Below are 16340 nucleotides of genomic sequence, written 5' to 3'. Positions count from 1 at the left end.
TGGAATTAAAGGTGGGTGGGATACCAAAAAAATCATCAATACCAACATTTCTGTCCTATGTCATTTTGCCCATGTTGACATATTCAGTATTTTGTTTTTGTAAGTGTAGGGTGCCGATGTTAACGTTCCTTTAAAGGCCAAGTCCACTGAGAAACCGCTTTTTACATTTTTTGTAATTTGATTGTTAACTCTGAGCTTCACATGCAGGCTAAACATGAAAATAATCTCCCTACCTCTAGTTCCTGCATTAGCTTCTGATAGAAAATAAACGGGGAAACGTTCGGATTAGAAAAGCACATCGTAGTGTCAAGTTTGCATTCATAGACTGACCCATTTTGGCTCACGACGTGGAAGGTTGTTGTTGATTTAGCAGCCAGGAAAAGCAGAGCCCGTCTCGGCTAGGAGAAGCTAACTGTTAGCATTAGCAACTTCTTAAACAGTAGTGCCAGAGCTTTTTTTTCCCACAGAGATCGACTCACGAGGCATTCATTTACGGTAGAGACCACAGCAATTGTGTTGACACAACAAGTGCACTTGGTATTTAAGATGCTGTGCTGTAAACTGGATGTGTTCTGTAACAAGAGGAGAAAGGCGGTGAGGAAACGGAAAGATTCAAATGTTGAAGCAGTGGGTGCAGCGGGCAGCGGCTCGTGGAAGACAGGGACAGCGACCAAATCCAAAATGTTACCAAACGGTTGTTGGAGGATTTTTGTAGGAACAGGATTTTCCTCGACCAAATCTGACACCAGCACCACTGTCGTATGGGTAATGAATATCCTCTTATTATCAAAGTGAACTGCTGATGTATCACAGTGTTGATTTCATACCATATCACCCAGCCCTAGTTTGAACACCAGAATTAATGTTGTTGCTAGAAATCATTTGATATTATTTCTTTAAGTTCAAACCAGAGAGGTGAAGTAGGCTAAACAGACAGAAAGAAGTACATTTGTCCTTTAAACATAGAAATGATAATTTAAGAAGTCTTTCTTATTGTTATGATAACGTTTTTGGTATAAAATCATCCCAGTCTAAAATGTGTTGGCATGTCTGATGGAGCACATTCCTCTCTTTTAGACCTCCTTCTCACTCGGGTTGAGTTTTCAGTTTCTGAAATGAAATAAAGTTGACCAATCGTCCACCTGTGTCTGAGTCGTTTACGAAGGTAGTGATTATGTCAAACAGGGACAAGCCTGTTATTTATTCCTACAGCGCTGTTGTCTCAGATGATTCATCAGTCCCAGATTATTGTAATTTGAAAGCTCACACTGAGGCTGATCTTCCTCTGTTTAGTCTGAATGAACAAGCAAAAAGGAATGGTGTTGACTTCAGTTGTTTGTAGTTGACTTCTGCTAATTTAGCTTTAGCCATTATGTGAAAACGGCATTGATGTGGAATGTTGTAAAATTGGGACGACTCTGCTGCGCTTCTGGTCAACGTTGCAAAGCAAGACTGGCAATTTAGCACTTCCTCTGGGCCAAAAATGTACAACACTGCTGTTTCAAACAAAAACCAGAATAAAACTTTTGGGCATTTCAGATCAATGTTTTGATATCTGCTTTTTTCCAGGAATTTCCACTATGCTTGGAATCCCATAATGACTTGTTTTATACACCTGGCTGGAAAAAAAGAACACATTCTTCCTTTAAACACGGTGTGGATGGGTGACACCATGTTCTTTCCTTGGGCTTTAAACATCAAATATCATAAATATGTTTTTCTCTGATTAAACAGTTCTGCGTCTGTGGCTGCAGCGGTAAGGGAAACGGGATGGAGGAAATGTTATTACAATTGTTCAAATATCTTCACACTGTTGTTTTTATTAATAACAGTTGCATCTTTCTGATTTTACACACAGATCATAATGAGTTGAAACAAAACAAGTCTGACTTATTAGCAGGGTGCCTGCCATTAAAGAAGGATAACCCCCCCCCCCCCCCCCCCCCGCCTCCTTCCAAAACACAGACACAAACACGTCCTGAGTCCTTTAAAGACCAACTGTGGTATTTAGTGTAAATAACATGATGTATTTGATGCAGACACTGTTAACTAGAACATTCGGCCCAAATAACAGAGGGCTCATTTCCGTCTGCACCCCCCTCTACGGTCAGACCTTACAAGGCACGAACAAAACGTGCAAACATATGTCATTTCCTTCTGTTGCAGTCAGTTCAAAAACTTTTGTAACGACCTTATAAAATGACTCATAGATCAGTGTGAAAAATATAAAATGAAACATTCTGGGATGCATAGTCTTAACGTCGGCTTCACACTGGAGGCATCAGCAGCGCAAAACGGCAGCGGGACGGTTTACGTGCAAACTTCAAAGCGGTCCTTTTCACAACGGGAGAGTCTTGGCAGCAGCACGGCGTCCTCGCTGTGCTCTTCGCTGGACTCACGAGATCACACGATCCCTCGAGACTTCACGGGTTGTTTGTGCAATCTGCCATTAAACTAAAAAGATAGAAATCACATTTGATATCGCTCTTTGATGTTATTTATTTCATCATAAATATGTATTATTACCAATAGTGTCTTAAAGTGACAATGTGTAGTTTGTACTGTTAGTCTCTGGAAATACCTTTCAAAATGTTGTTGAAAATGAATTAAATGATTCCCAGTTGTTGAAAAATATTGGTGGATTGAGACATATGAATATTAAAGTCTGGATCAAATACATGGAAGTAGGTCTAATTCTCTGGCTGACGCCATTTTAGACGCAGTGTTTCCTTCCGCGTGAGTCTGAGGACAAAATGCATTTATCGATTTCTAACAAGCGGTTACAAAGCATTCGACATTCTTTAAAATTGTTGTTTTACTTTGTTGCTCGTTGCCAGTGATGAAAGGATTCTGATGTGTTTGCCGTTTTGCTGGAGGTTGAACGATCTGATGAAGTACATGTAGCCCGGGTGTAAGGTTTGGGTGCATTTTAAAATTGGGCTCCCAGGGATTTTTGACCCTAATGGCCATCCGTTGGTAAGGTCTTACTCAAACACAAAAATAACACTTGCTTGCAATGATTTAGGTATGTATTGCCTCCTATCACAAGGAAAAATACACATCGTCACTTTAAATAACTTTAAAAGAAAATGTCTTTTTTTTTTGTATTTTCTTTTTTTTTTGTAGACATTTGAAAAGTTACATTTGGGTTTCCTGGTCATTAAGCTTTTATTTGGGGCGCGCGCGCGCACACACACACACACACACACACACACACACACACACACACACACACTGCAGGTCGTGTTTTTGTTCCCATTTCCATTTATTCCTTAGTCATCAATTAACTTGTTTTTACTTGAGCATTTGTATGTGCGTGTGTGTGTATGTGCGTGTGTGTGTGTGTGTGTGTGTGTGTGTATGTGCTTGTGCATATGTGTGCATGCACTTACTTGTGTGTATTCCAGTGTTTTCCTCATTCCATTTGTGATGTCAAACTGTGATTTAAAGAGCTAGAAGGGCCAACTGTCTTGCTGCACGGAAAGTGAAAATTACCATCCTTCTCTCGAAGTCTGCTTGCATTGTTTCTGTACAGGTACTCCTCTCTGTTCCCGCTCTGTGACTCAACTCTTACTCACAAACCGGCTAATGCGAGAGCTGGCATTCCTCCTCCAGCGTTTGTGGTGCTTTGGAAGGTGTCTACCTCAAACCACGCATGTTTATTACCTCTGAGATATCTTGTAATGACTAACGAAATGAGGGGGATTCAGTGACTAGATAGACCATTACAAAATATGGGAATGCTGGAAACAGTTGTAAGTCATTTTTTGCCCGAGGCAACAGGTGATTTAATTGATGTGTCAGGGAAAAGTGCCTTGTTGTTGTTAACTGTGATGGATTTAGCTTAAACATGATTGTTGTAATATGTTTCTGCTTCCAAACAGCACTAAACCTTTAAGCACACATTTAGATAGATATGTGTGTTAGTGTATATATGCTTATGTATAAATATATGTATGTATATTTGTATCTACACATATATATGCTTGTATGTATGGCTACATAATCATTTATGTTTAGATGCAGGTATACATGCATATGTATGCATGGATGTGCATTTATTGTCTATCCAATCATGAAAGTGGAAAAGGCATTTTAAAGAAAAAGAATGTTTCAGATTATTTTTCTTGACTTATACTTGAAGTTTCCCGGTTGTCATTAATTGGCTTACTAACAAATGTAAACAAAGTTGTAATTTGTTTGGGCTTCTTTGGACTTTAGTGCCAAGATGCATGATATTCCTGTTTCCTTTTCACATGGCCCCAGATGTTTGTCTTTTTCTCACTCGGATGTTTTCCAAAACATTTTGCTCAAACAGGGTCAGAATTTTAATTTATCAATGGATGGTCTCCAAGTTCAGTGGAAGGGCTTTCTCCAACCCCTCTCAGTTTCTGGAAAGGCATATGGGAGGACAGTGCTTTATCTTTGACCATTTTTTTAAATCTTCAATTAGGTGGATTGATTCCCGTCCATCAATTAGGGGCCATCTTGAGTTCCGCTGAGCTTTTCCATCAGCGAGAGCAGGCCGTATCTTTTCACCTGAATCCTAATGACACCTCACTCTCTTTGTGTTGCCATGTGCTGCAGTGCCAGCTAAGGTGTCACACCACCTGAAAAGAAAGTGTCTTCATCCAAACAGTATCATGCTTCTCTCCTTAGGGATCAATGGCTTCTTCTTTGTATGCTGACTGGCTCAATAATTTAAGATCACCTCTTTAAAAATGTAATGAAGTAGCTGTCACTTAGCACACTCTCCCTGCTCTGGCTCTCAGTGATGATCCGGCACGAAGGGCCATGCTTCCTGTCAGTGACTCAATCTTTCTGTGTAACCTAAGCAAAGACTTCGCGCCTCCTTTTCCACCTTCCTCTTGCTGGTTTGCGCCTGACCGTGTGGTGTGTTGTTACCACTCGGTCATCTGACCCTGGTCATTGCCGGTTTCCTTTTCACAGCTCCATGATTAGACCCTATAGTGTGTCAAACTCTCTGTTTGACACCTCAGGTTGGATATTGGGCTTCAGTGCCTCTGTTTCTGAGAAAGCCATTCTTTTATTGTCCATTGATTTTCTGGAGATAAGAGTGAAGTCAAAGTTTAACCCTTACCTCACATTAGAGCATTTTTTTGTGCTGACACGTGTATTTTTGTGAATAACTTTGGCTGTGTTAATGCAATTTATCTAATTTTTATGGAGGATGTGTATTTTGGAAGGAATTACAAAAAAAAGTTTGAAAAAATATTCAACCTACTTTATTAAAACGTGGAAATCATTTTGTACAGTTAAGCACATTGAAGCATTTTTTTGTGCCATTGACTTTCATGTAAATCATATATTTTGAATTAGCATAAATATTGGCATAATTTTAAAAAATTATGATTGTGCCCGTGTTTACAGTCTCATCACAAATGTAAGAAGCAGTTTTTACCGTTTTTCACTACATGGCATACTTTCTCCATATATAGCAGGGCAATGGCTGACCCAGCATTTAAACTGAATGATTTAGCTGTATTTCTTTACCTCTGACTGCCCATTATATTACATATTTTGCAAAAAAATGGTTTGTGTGTTATTTAGAGATGCCATACAATAGTTTGAATGTGTGTGTTCTGAATTTTTGGTAATTGTGCTTTTTCAGTGTTCTTTCAAAAAATAAGCCTGACTGAATGTACAAAATTAGCTTATTCTGCAAAATAGCATTTTGACATGTGTTCCTTTGTGTGTGATTGTGCAGGCATGCGTGTATGTAGGTATCAAAGCACTTTACAGATCTTCAAAAGACAGATCTGTGATCATTATCTGGAGTGGTTGAGCAGGTGTGGGTAATGGGAGTGTAGGGGGGGGGCACAGGTTCTCACACTCTGTTGACTTCATGAATATTCATCAAAGGCATGCTATATATCAAAAATCAAAGGATTTTCTGCTAAATTTCAGATACTCATTCACAATTTTACTTTTGCAAAATGTTATTTCAATAAGTACAAAGCATTTGCATGGATGAAAGCTAAGATGAAGGCTGAAAAACTTCAAAGGCATACATTTGTTTTTCAAAACAAATTCCTGCAGAATCGAATTTTGTTTACATTCAGTAGGGGCAGCTTACACAGGTGCACCAATTGATCAAAAGTACATATATGAGACTCAGATCAGGATTCATTTCTTTGAACCGCAACCATGAGAAGAAGATTCAACGTGAATGAAGCCCTGGAGGTGTTTCAGCAGCTTGAGGAAGAGGGAGAGTCAGCCTCATCCTCATCCACGGATGACAGCTGTTCTTCGGATGAAGAGGCTGAAGATCAGGCCTTTACCCCAGGGCCTGATTCAGGGGAAGAAATGGAAGAAGGTTCAGATGAGGAGGTGGTTGCCGCAGAGGAGAGATGGGACCATCCTTTGTGGCAATCAAAGAGCGGGATCGCCTGGTCCCCGACACCCGACACCAGGATCCCCTTTCGGGCTCCAGACGTCCGCCATTGTGGGATCACCCGCCTCGCTGTCAGCTACATCCAAACTATTGAGGACAGCTTCGATTTTTTTTAACTACAACAATCCTAGATATAATAATAAAATACACCAATATAGAGGGAAGAAGAAAATATGACGATTGGACACCGCGTGGAACTCCGGGCATTGTTTGGGTTGCTCATCCTCGCTGGTGTGCACCGTTCCCGTGGGGAATCATCTGCCAGCCTCTGATGACCGCTTGACCAGGGCAGCGCGCCGGTTGGTGCAGCAGGACAAGCTCGCTCCCCTGCGGGAAGTGTGGGACCTCTGGGCGGCCCGGCTCCCTCTCGCCTACAACCCCGGTGAAGATGTCTGCGTTGATGAACAGCTCGTCGGATTCAGAGGTCGCTGCAACTTCAAGCAGTACATGCCCTCAAAACCGGCAAAATATGGCATCAAGCTGTGGGTGGTGTGCGATGTGGCCACTTCTTATGCCTGGGGGATTATTCCCTATCTGGGCAAGACGACTCGAGACGCCCCGGCAGAAAGGGGGCAAGGGAAGCGGGTGGTGCTGGAACTCACGGAGGGTCTGAGCGGCCGCACTGTCACCACGGACAATTTTTTCACCTCGCTGGTTCTTGGAGAGGAGCTGCTAAAAAAAAATCTGTCTTGTGGGAACAGTTAGGCGCAACAAGCCAGAGTTGCCCCCACAGCTGCTCCAGATGAAAAGCAGAGCGGGTCTGTCCTCCCTGTTCGGCTTCACCTCCACCGCCACCGCGGTGAGCTACTCCAAAGCGCCGGCGGAACGTTCTGCTCCTCGGCACCAAACACCATCAGGTTCAGATCCAGGAGGGACCGCAGCAGAAGCCGACCGTAATCATTGATTACAACCGCTGCAAAGGGGCAGTTGACAACTTGGACAAGGTAATCTATTTATTTTATTTTGTTTTATTATAATTCACCAACCTAATTGCATATGTAGTTTATTTATTCATTTATTTTTATTCCAGCTCAGCTGCCGCCGCAAGACCAGACGTTGGACCATGTCGCTCTTCTGCAACATGTTAGATGTGAGCGCCTACAATGCCCTGGTCCTGTGGCTGTCTGGAACTGGCCTGGAACCAGCAGAAGAGGAGCATCTGGAGCTCCATGGTGAGACCAGCCCAGGCGAGATGCACTCGCTTGCCGCGGTTCAGCAGCGCTGCAGCTTTGTTGCAGGTGCAGCACCAGCCCAGGAGCAGACAAAGAAAAATGCCACCTTTGCAGAGGGAAGAGGAGCGTGCATGCACGCTTTTGCCAAGCATGTGGACAGGCTGTTAGCTCACTCCCCTCTGTGTTTCTCTCTCTTTCTCTCTCTCTCTCTCTCTCTCTCTCTCTCTCTCTCTCTCTCTCTCTCTCTCTCACACACACACACACACACACACACACACACACACACACACACACACACACACACACACACACTTTTTCTTTGTTCGTGTGCTTTAATAAAGTGTTCAACTGGTTATCTTTGTAAGTGCATTTTTTTGTGCTCGAATGACTTTAACGTGAGTATTTTAGAAAATATGACATTACACAAAAACTACAAAGTGAGCAAAAAATATTTTTATGCCTATTTGTGACACTCCAAGGCTGTGACAACTTACCCACAAAAAAGGTCATCTGGACATAACACACAAAAAATGATTTGATTTTTTCATTTTTTGTACAGTTTTCAAACTTCAGGTTTTGCTAATAAACCTGGCAATAAAGGGGTTAAATCTGAGAAACACACACATATTTTATTATATTTTGTTAGGGCTGAAGCCAAGGATGAAATTCATGTAAAAAAATTGGGACTTATGAAATATTATATAATATTTCTAAAGGAAGCTTTCTAAGTGCATTTTTTTGTGCTCTAATGACTTTAATGTGAGTATTTTAGAAAATATGACATTACACAAAAACTACAAAGTGAGCAAAAAATATTTTTATGCCTATTTGTGACACTCCAAGGCTGTGACAACTTACCCACAAAAAAGGTCATCTGGACATAACACACAAAAAATGATTTGATTTTTTCATTTTTTGTACAGTTTTCAAACTTCAGGTTTTGCTAATAAACCTGGCAATAAAGGGGTTAAATCTGAGAAACACACACATATTTTATTATATTTTGTTAGGGCTGAAGCCAAGGATGAAATTCATGTAAAAAAATTGGGACTTATGAAATATTATATAATATTTCTAAAGGAAGCTTTCTAAGTGCATTTTTTTGTGCTCTAATGACATTAACGTTAGAAAATTTAAACGTTGGGTAAGGGTTAAAACCCTCAGATATTTTCCATGTGCTCACGCACTGTAAAGGTTAAGCAGCAGATACTCGTAGAAATACAAATAATATTAATATTCACCCATTTATAGCTAATTTGTATTTGTTATGCTAATAAATACATTTGTAAACTCATCATTTTAATATTTTCTGTACTGATTTTGGAGCATTAATTCTTTTAAATAAAATACAATTAAGAAGACTTAAAAGAATTAGGAATCAAAGTACTCAACATCTATCTCTATAAATGTTTGTCCTACTTAAAACATTACATTTGTTTAGTTCTCGGCTTTTGAATGATCTGATATTGCAATATTGTGGTACTCTCCTAATTCTGATTCAATTAAATTGACTTAATTCTGGTGCTGTTGTTTTATTTAAAAACGTGGACATTTTAATTTAAAACATGCTGCTCATTTGTTAAATTAGCAGGTTGAAAAGTTTATAAACCAAATGTTATACTTGCCGTTACCACCTGTTGGTGACTATTGGATCGTGTCCAGTTCCCAGAGCTCTTTTGATGTCACGGGGACACGGGTCACTTGGTGACAACCATTAAATTTTTAACTTGACCCTGAAGTGACGGTGAGACTGACATTTACAAAGCGCATCACCCTGACATCCCAGAATTAGACTCAACAACAAGGCTTCTAGAGAATATACATTTTTACTGATGTGTGTGTGTGTGTGTGTGTGTGTGTGTGTGTGTGTTTGCATATGCCTGTTAATGTTTTTAAACTGTTATGGGAATTTGGGGTCATTTTGTAAAGCACTTTGAGTAGCACTTTGTTTGGAAAGCGCTTTATAAATCTAATCTGATTGATTGATTGATTGATTGATTGATTGATTGATTGAAGAAACATTTATTTTGTTTAAGTTTTATTTGATCTTGAGAATAATGACTTTATCCCTGTAGGTGTGTTCTATATCTGTGTCATTACATGTTTTAGCTTTGGAGACACGTTTGCAGATTGTAAATGAAGAAAAATGAATTTAATATTATTTATGAAGCACTTTCCTACGCCCGAATGGGAGACCAAAGTGCTGGAAACACAAGCCATAGTTAAATCAACACAAGAGACAGTAATACTAAAAACAGTGAAAATGTAGTACAATAAAAGATGGTATGTTTAGATCATGTCTGCTTCAAAAGCTAAAGAATAATAATAAGGTTTTAAATGTTGACTAAGGCTCCTGTCTAATGCTCAAAGGCAACGTATTTCAGCAGCACTGTGCTTCACGTTTTATTGATCTGCCAAAAGCCTTTGACACTGTAGACCATGCTTTTTTAAAACATAAGCTTCTTTGTTTGAGATTGTCTGAACATGTGATCTCATGGTTCACAGACTGCTTGAAGGACAGAAATCGATGCGTTAAATGTGATGGGTTGTCCTCTAAAGTTTTAACTGTCGACAAGGGAGTACCACAGTTTTGGGACCCCACTTGTTTATGTATATTGATGACATAGGACAAAATGTCTCGGATGCTTATAATCACTTTTAAGCTGATGACAATCATTTACTGTTTTGGAGCATCCCCCACTAAAGCTGTTGAATTCTTACAGAAAGCGTTTAATTAAATTTGGTCCTCAATGCTGGCAAGACTAAACAAATGTTGTTTTCAAAATTTTACTAAAAGACCTTTTAAGTGTGCTCTTAGTGACCACTCTTGAGGGAAATATCATAGAAGTGGTCCACACATACAAATACCTTGGTGTCTGGCTCGTTGACTCCCTCTCCTTCAAGCCTCCTGTGGATGGTAGAAACTCAAACTGGGTTTCTTTTTTCGAAATAAACCATGTTTTATTTTTATTTTTTTTATTTTTTGAGGAAAAAAACAACTCCTTACTGCAACATTTCTGTCTATTCTGGATTATGGAGACCTTTTGTATATGAATGCCTCAGCACAGTGCCTTGGTAAGATTGATGTCGTTTATCGTGCCTCGCTGAGGTTTATTACTAACTGTAGACCACTGACCCATCATTGTGAATTGTATTCTCAAGTGTGACCTTCCTGTTTAAATAAAGAATAAATAAATAAAATTTCCAAAACATTCAAGTAATTACAGAAAGCGCTCGAAGTCTTCGAGTTGTCAGTTTAACCAAAAGGGACAATTAATAGATCTTGGTCAGCTGACCCAAGTGAACGTATTTAACTTTGCGTCTCCTTCCAGTATATGAGAGTCATGTTGTTCAAGACCTTACAAGCAAGCTGTAGATCAAACTAATCTTATAGTAGATTGGAAGCCAGTGAATTACGTTTTTCCTAAAGATATTTGGTGCTTACGATATTTTAGCTAGACTGCTTTATCTTGATTTACTGACTTTGTTTCCATGTGGTGGTTGGTCCTTCCCAGAGAGTTTTGCATTGTAGTCAGCCTCAAATTCTAGATATCTCCTTTGATGGAGCAGGTCATATTTCCAAACCACGTCATAGTGAAAGTATGCCTGTGATAATGAAATCAAACATGCAATCGCGCAATGTGGGAAATGGAAAGATTGCATATGATCAAGTATTTAGTTTCCCAGAAACTTTTAACACATCAGCAAACTCTTTATTGGTAGAAAAAAAACTTTAAAACATGTTTCATCCAGTTAAGAGCAGTATAAATAATACAGCAGATTAGAACTAATCCTGGTTAGAGATTTACCATTTCCTTTGCATCCAACCTTTCTGTAAAACATCAAAGATTTGTCCATTTACTGGACGAGAACGTTCTATTCAAAACCTAATATTTCACTCTGAGTCTTAAGGAGTCCCAGATGAGCTTTTAACCTAGAAGCTGCTTTTGCATCCAAGTCCAAACTAAAGCATCGATTAATGAGTTCCAGACTGGATCTGAACGGTAAAACATGCCTGCTGTGTTCGTAACATGTGCCGAATTGTTGCAGATTGTTAAATATCACATTCTTAGCAGTCGGGCTCATCAAACCACATTACCAGTTCCTCATTCACCAGATTTGCGTGCATTCTGTTAATGGATTTGTTCTATTCCTCAGAATCAAAATTTCCCATCGTTTTTACAGTAAAACAGCTGTTTCACTGAATTGAAGTTGTTTTTGTCATCACAGTTCCTTGAATTTCTTTCACATGTTGGCCAGACCAAATAAATCCCTTCGCATGAATGATTTTTATTGCTTAATTTTGTAACTCAACGATAAAAAGGGTCATCGTAGCCATAAATCTCCTGATGAGATAGCCCATCGCTGTTTATTTAGAAGAGGATTTATTTCTGTAGAAAAGTGTCTAAAGAGTCAATAATTGTGTTCAGAAGAAACTTTCTGCACCTGTAAGCATTCGTTTTGTCACATATTTGTTCTACATTTCTTATTCATTTGCTGTGCTCCATTTGTAGACATCGAGTGACAGGCCGTTCATCCAGAAACTGTTTCGCCCCGTTTCACCTGAAGGCAGCGCACACACGCTGGGCGATCTGCTGAATGAGATGTACCCTGATGCTCTAACAAGAGATGGTAAGCTAACAGGCCACAAAGTGGGTAAAATATTTGTGTTTTTATGATAATTAAATAAGATTCTTCAGTATTTGGTCTTCTCTGATCAGTCATTCCAGGAAATATTGTTTACAATCAGCTTAGAGCTAAATAGCTGCATGAAATAATTACTTATCAAATTAAATATATTGTCATCTGAAAATAAATGTCAAAGAAACTTCATTTCCTCATTTGTGGCGTTTCTGAGAATCAATCCGTTTGATTATGCAGGGGCAGCAGTAGCTCAGATGGTAGAGCGGGTTGCCTCATGATCGGAGGGTCATGGGTTTGATTCCAGCTCCCGCCAGGGGTATCCTGCTGTTGTGTCCTTGGGCAAGACACTTCACCCAACTTGCCTGTGTTGGTGGTGGTCAGAGGGGCCGACGGCGCCAAATGGCAGCCTCGCCTCTGTCAGACCTCCCCAGGGCGGCTGTGGCTACAAGTAGCTTACCATCACTAGCAGTGTGTGAATGTGAGAGTGTGTGAAAGCGTCTTTGGGTGTCTAGAAAAGCGCTATATAAGTTCAATGCATTATTATTATTATTATTTTGCATCTATTGACGTCGTAGCTCCTCAACAGGAAGAGTGAACTGCTCACTAAAAATGCTAAAACAAAGAAACACTAATTCGTTAAAAAATTAAATTGAACTCATAATTTTGTAGAAGCTATTTTTTTTTCTTCAACATCAGTACCAAAAAATATTTAACTGACTGATTTATGACTGTTTTCATTTGTAAATCCTTAAAATAAAATCACACTTTGCATCTAGACATAAGCTGTAGTTCTGCAGAACTATGTTCCTTTTTAAGATTACTAACAGGTTGATTTGCAGCTCTGCCTGCCCCCAATGCAAAAAGCCGACTGTTCACCTCCTAAAAGTCACTCACTTACTAAAAGTAAGGCCTTAAATCCAGTTGCAGCTGTGGTGAAGGGGGCTGATTGTGAAAGAAGAGATGAGAGGGGAGGGCAAGCAGAAGCCTAAACAGACAGTGTCTGCAAAGGAGAAGAGAGGAAGTAGATAAAGAGACAACAGTGTGTTTGGGACAGCAGACCCGCAGGAGTCTCACCTGCGCAGATGCAACAGCCATTAACACCACGCTTCTCTGTCTGCCTATTTGGGCCTGCATCCATCCTCAAACTTCTTTATCAGATTCACTTTCATTTAAAGAATCAAACACTTTCCCAATGCTCTGCATAAAAATAGCTGATTTATATTTAGTTAATGTGTATTTTTGTACCAGTGGTGATGCGTTACTTCCACTGTCAGAGCATTTGTTTTGGAAAAGCAAAAATTCAGATTTTATTTCAAATGTTATCCAAGACAGACGAAGAAGTCAGACACTCGCACGTTTTTGAGATTTTCTTTGTCATTTATAAGCGAGGTGGTTAAAGCGTTGGTTTAGAACCAGTGTGTCCTTGTAAACCACTTAACGTGCATTTAGAGTCTTTTCTTGTTTTTCTTTGAGGCACAGTTTGAGACTATAGTGACTTGTCTAATAAACAAAAATATAAGGACATTTTTTCTTAAAAACATTTACAAAGCCAGCGTTTAATCTCCCTGAGGGGGTCACTCAGCTCTCACTCTTGTCTGGGATTTTAAAGCTTTACATCCTGCTGCCCCAGTGAGTGGAACTGGTTCATGAGGTAAAGCAGATGGATGGTTTTCCCCAACTTTGTCAGAACTAAGGGGGAAACTCCGCCTACCAAAAGTGAATCTAACCAAAGTGAAAAATAATTGCTGTGGAGGGGTAACAGGTAGCAGATGACCCATCAGTGCTAGCAGCTTGCACTCCTGCTTGTTCCAGAGAAGGCTTCAGCCTTGACCTAGTGTTAAAAGTGTTACGGCCTTGAAGGCAGAGGAAAGTCATGTTTTCCGGCTAAAGGCACCAACCAACCTTCGTTGGTAGCTTGTGGCCACATCTGCTCAGTTTGATGGGTGTCAATCGTCTGCCCCCACCATCACAGCCCCCGCTCTCAGCTCCATTTTTTTTTCTTAGAGTGAAAAAGTCAAGATGGTTGTGGTGGGAATCGGGCATAAATTTAGCTCTTCAGAAACCAACGGATGGTTTGTCCATACAGTCTATGGTCAGAACCTGCACTCGTAATCATTTGTGGAGCAGCTACTTTGTTTTTTGCTCAAATACGTCCACACAACTGAACTGTTCGGCCTCTTTTTGTCAAAGATGTCATTCGCTGTGTTCTCCATCTTTTTCGGGGCGCTCATTTTCTCTATTTTATCCAACAAAGTAAGAGGTTGCAGCTACACAAACATTGTGATGGGTCCTCACTGGGGGCACCAATGGCACATTCAGCGGGACGGTTTACTTGCATGGTTCAGTGCTTCAACCCACAGTGAGTGGAGTCTCCACCACAGAGCAGCATATCTACCCTCCATCTCACTGAACTCGTGAAACCACAAAATCCCTCAAGACTTCAAGGGTTTGCTTATGCCATCCGCTTTTAAACCAAAAAGAAGAAGGTGATCATGTTTGATATCACTGTTTGATGTCATATATAATGTTGTGCTTCTGCACTGCCAGGATTAATGACATGAAAAACACACCGGTGTACATTCAAAAGGTGATGGGAATAAATTAACCACATGGTCACATGCTTTAACATAATCTGCACAGATAAAAAATGTACCTCTGCACCAGTTTTTATTTTTTTTATTTAAATTACCAGGTGTTTTACACTGAAACTGATTTCCTGTTTAGCCATATGTTAAGTATAAAAAATGATCTGTCCTAGAAGCAGCTTGCACCAAAAATATCAAAATAAATAAGACAAACAATGAAAACATTTTTTATATAGCACTTTTCAAACAAATGAAGCAACTCAAAGTGCTTTAAGATAAAAATGACTCCATAAAACCTATATTCCATAGCGATTAAAAAAGCCGCCCATTTCCTAGGTACACACACACACATGCATACACACACACACACAGACACACACACACTCGTATGCATAGCATATAGATCGACAAGCGTAAACACTTGGCCGAGTTCAGATGGATCAGGTAATGAACGACACCCCATCAGGGGAGCCGTCTGCCTCTACAGCAGCAGTTCCATGGCAGTAGCCGAAGCACTGATCCCAGGCGCCCAGGGATGGAGGGCAGAAACCCCCACCATCCTCAAGCACTCGCGAGGAGCGCCCAGGCAGCCGCCGCCCACCACCGGCCCCGAGGCAGAGGGCTGCACAGAAGAAACACTGGAACAAATAAAATAAGTAAAATGTAAAATAACAAGAGCTAATATGGATAGTAAAATAACTCATAAAAGTTGATTATGGAGATAATAAAACAATCAAATAGAAATGTGTAATAAAACTAAATTGTAAAAAATAATCTAATAAATAAAAACAAGCTATGCAGTCAAACAGACTAAATAAATAGTGATCAGTTAAAAGCTAAACTAAAAAGGTGGGTCTTGAGCCTGTTCTTAAAAACGTGAACATTCTTTACGGCCGTGAGGTCCTCCGGCAGCCCGTTCCATAGGCGAGGGCCATGATAGTGAAAAGTGTATGTGTCCTGACTTTTAGAATCACGAGAAGATGGCTGCCGGAGGAGCGCAGATACCGTGAGGGTTCGTTTGATAAAAGCAATTCAGAAAGATAAAAAGACCCAAGACAATTAAGACACTTAAAAACCATTAAGAGAACCTTAAAATCGATCCTGTAATGTACGGGGAGCCAGTGCAGTGATTCTAAAACTGAAGTGATGTGCTCCCGCTTCCTAAAAATTACCAGGTATAGAACCCAATCCTTTCTTTAGCGGTGCGGCAAGCTGCTTCTGGGGCGCACTTGAAATGTTCTGTGCTGCGGCCAGTTTGAATCAACCCATATAGTACAATGGATTCTGTTTGAAGCAGTGACCTTCCGCTGTCCCCAGTGTGGACACGGCTTTAGCTGTTAGCACATCCGGCTGCTGCTGTGCCATTAGCATGACTCTGTTCCGGTCACATGGTTGGTCCAGCGTGGACAAACACTTAACAAGATTGGCTGTTCACCTGGGCCCTCATTTATTAAATGTTTGTAGAAACTGTCCTATATTCCTCTCGTACGCATGTTTCCCCGCAATCGCCTGATAATAAATCCA

General features: G+C 40.3%; 1 protein-coding gene across 1 annotated transcript in view; it reads left to right on the top strand.

The window, feature by feature from the left end:
• atg5 (ATG5 autophagy related 5 homolog (S. cerevisiae)) overlaps positions 1-16340 on the top strand; it is a 50690-nt gene that overhangs the window by 13780 nt on the left and 20570 nt on the right. Inside the window, exon 7 of the mRNA XM_015949917.3 lies at positions 12102-12219. Coding sequence (XP_015805403.1) covers positions 12102-12219 — 118 coding nt within the window. The remainder of the gene's footprint in view (positions 1-12101; positions 12220-16340) is intronic.

Source organism: Nothobranchius furzeri, chromosome 5 (genome assembly GCF_043380555.1).
Source record: "Nothobranchius furzeri strain GRZ-AD chromosome 5, NfurGRZ-RIMD1, whole genome shotgun sequence".
NCBI classification, from domain to species: domain Eukaryota; kingdom Metazoa; phylum Chordata; class Actinopteri; order Cyprinodontiformes; family Nothobranchiidae; genus Nothobranchius; species Nothobranchius furzeri.
The sequence above is the reverse complement of the archived record's forward strand: the minus strand, read 5'-3'. Positions and strand labels throughout refer to the sequence as shown.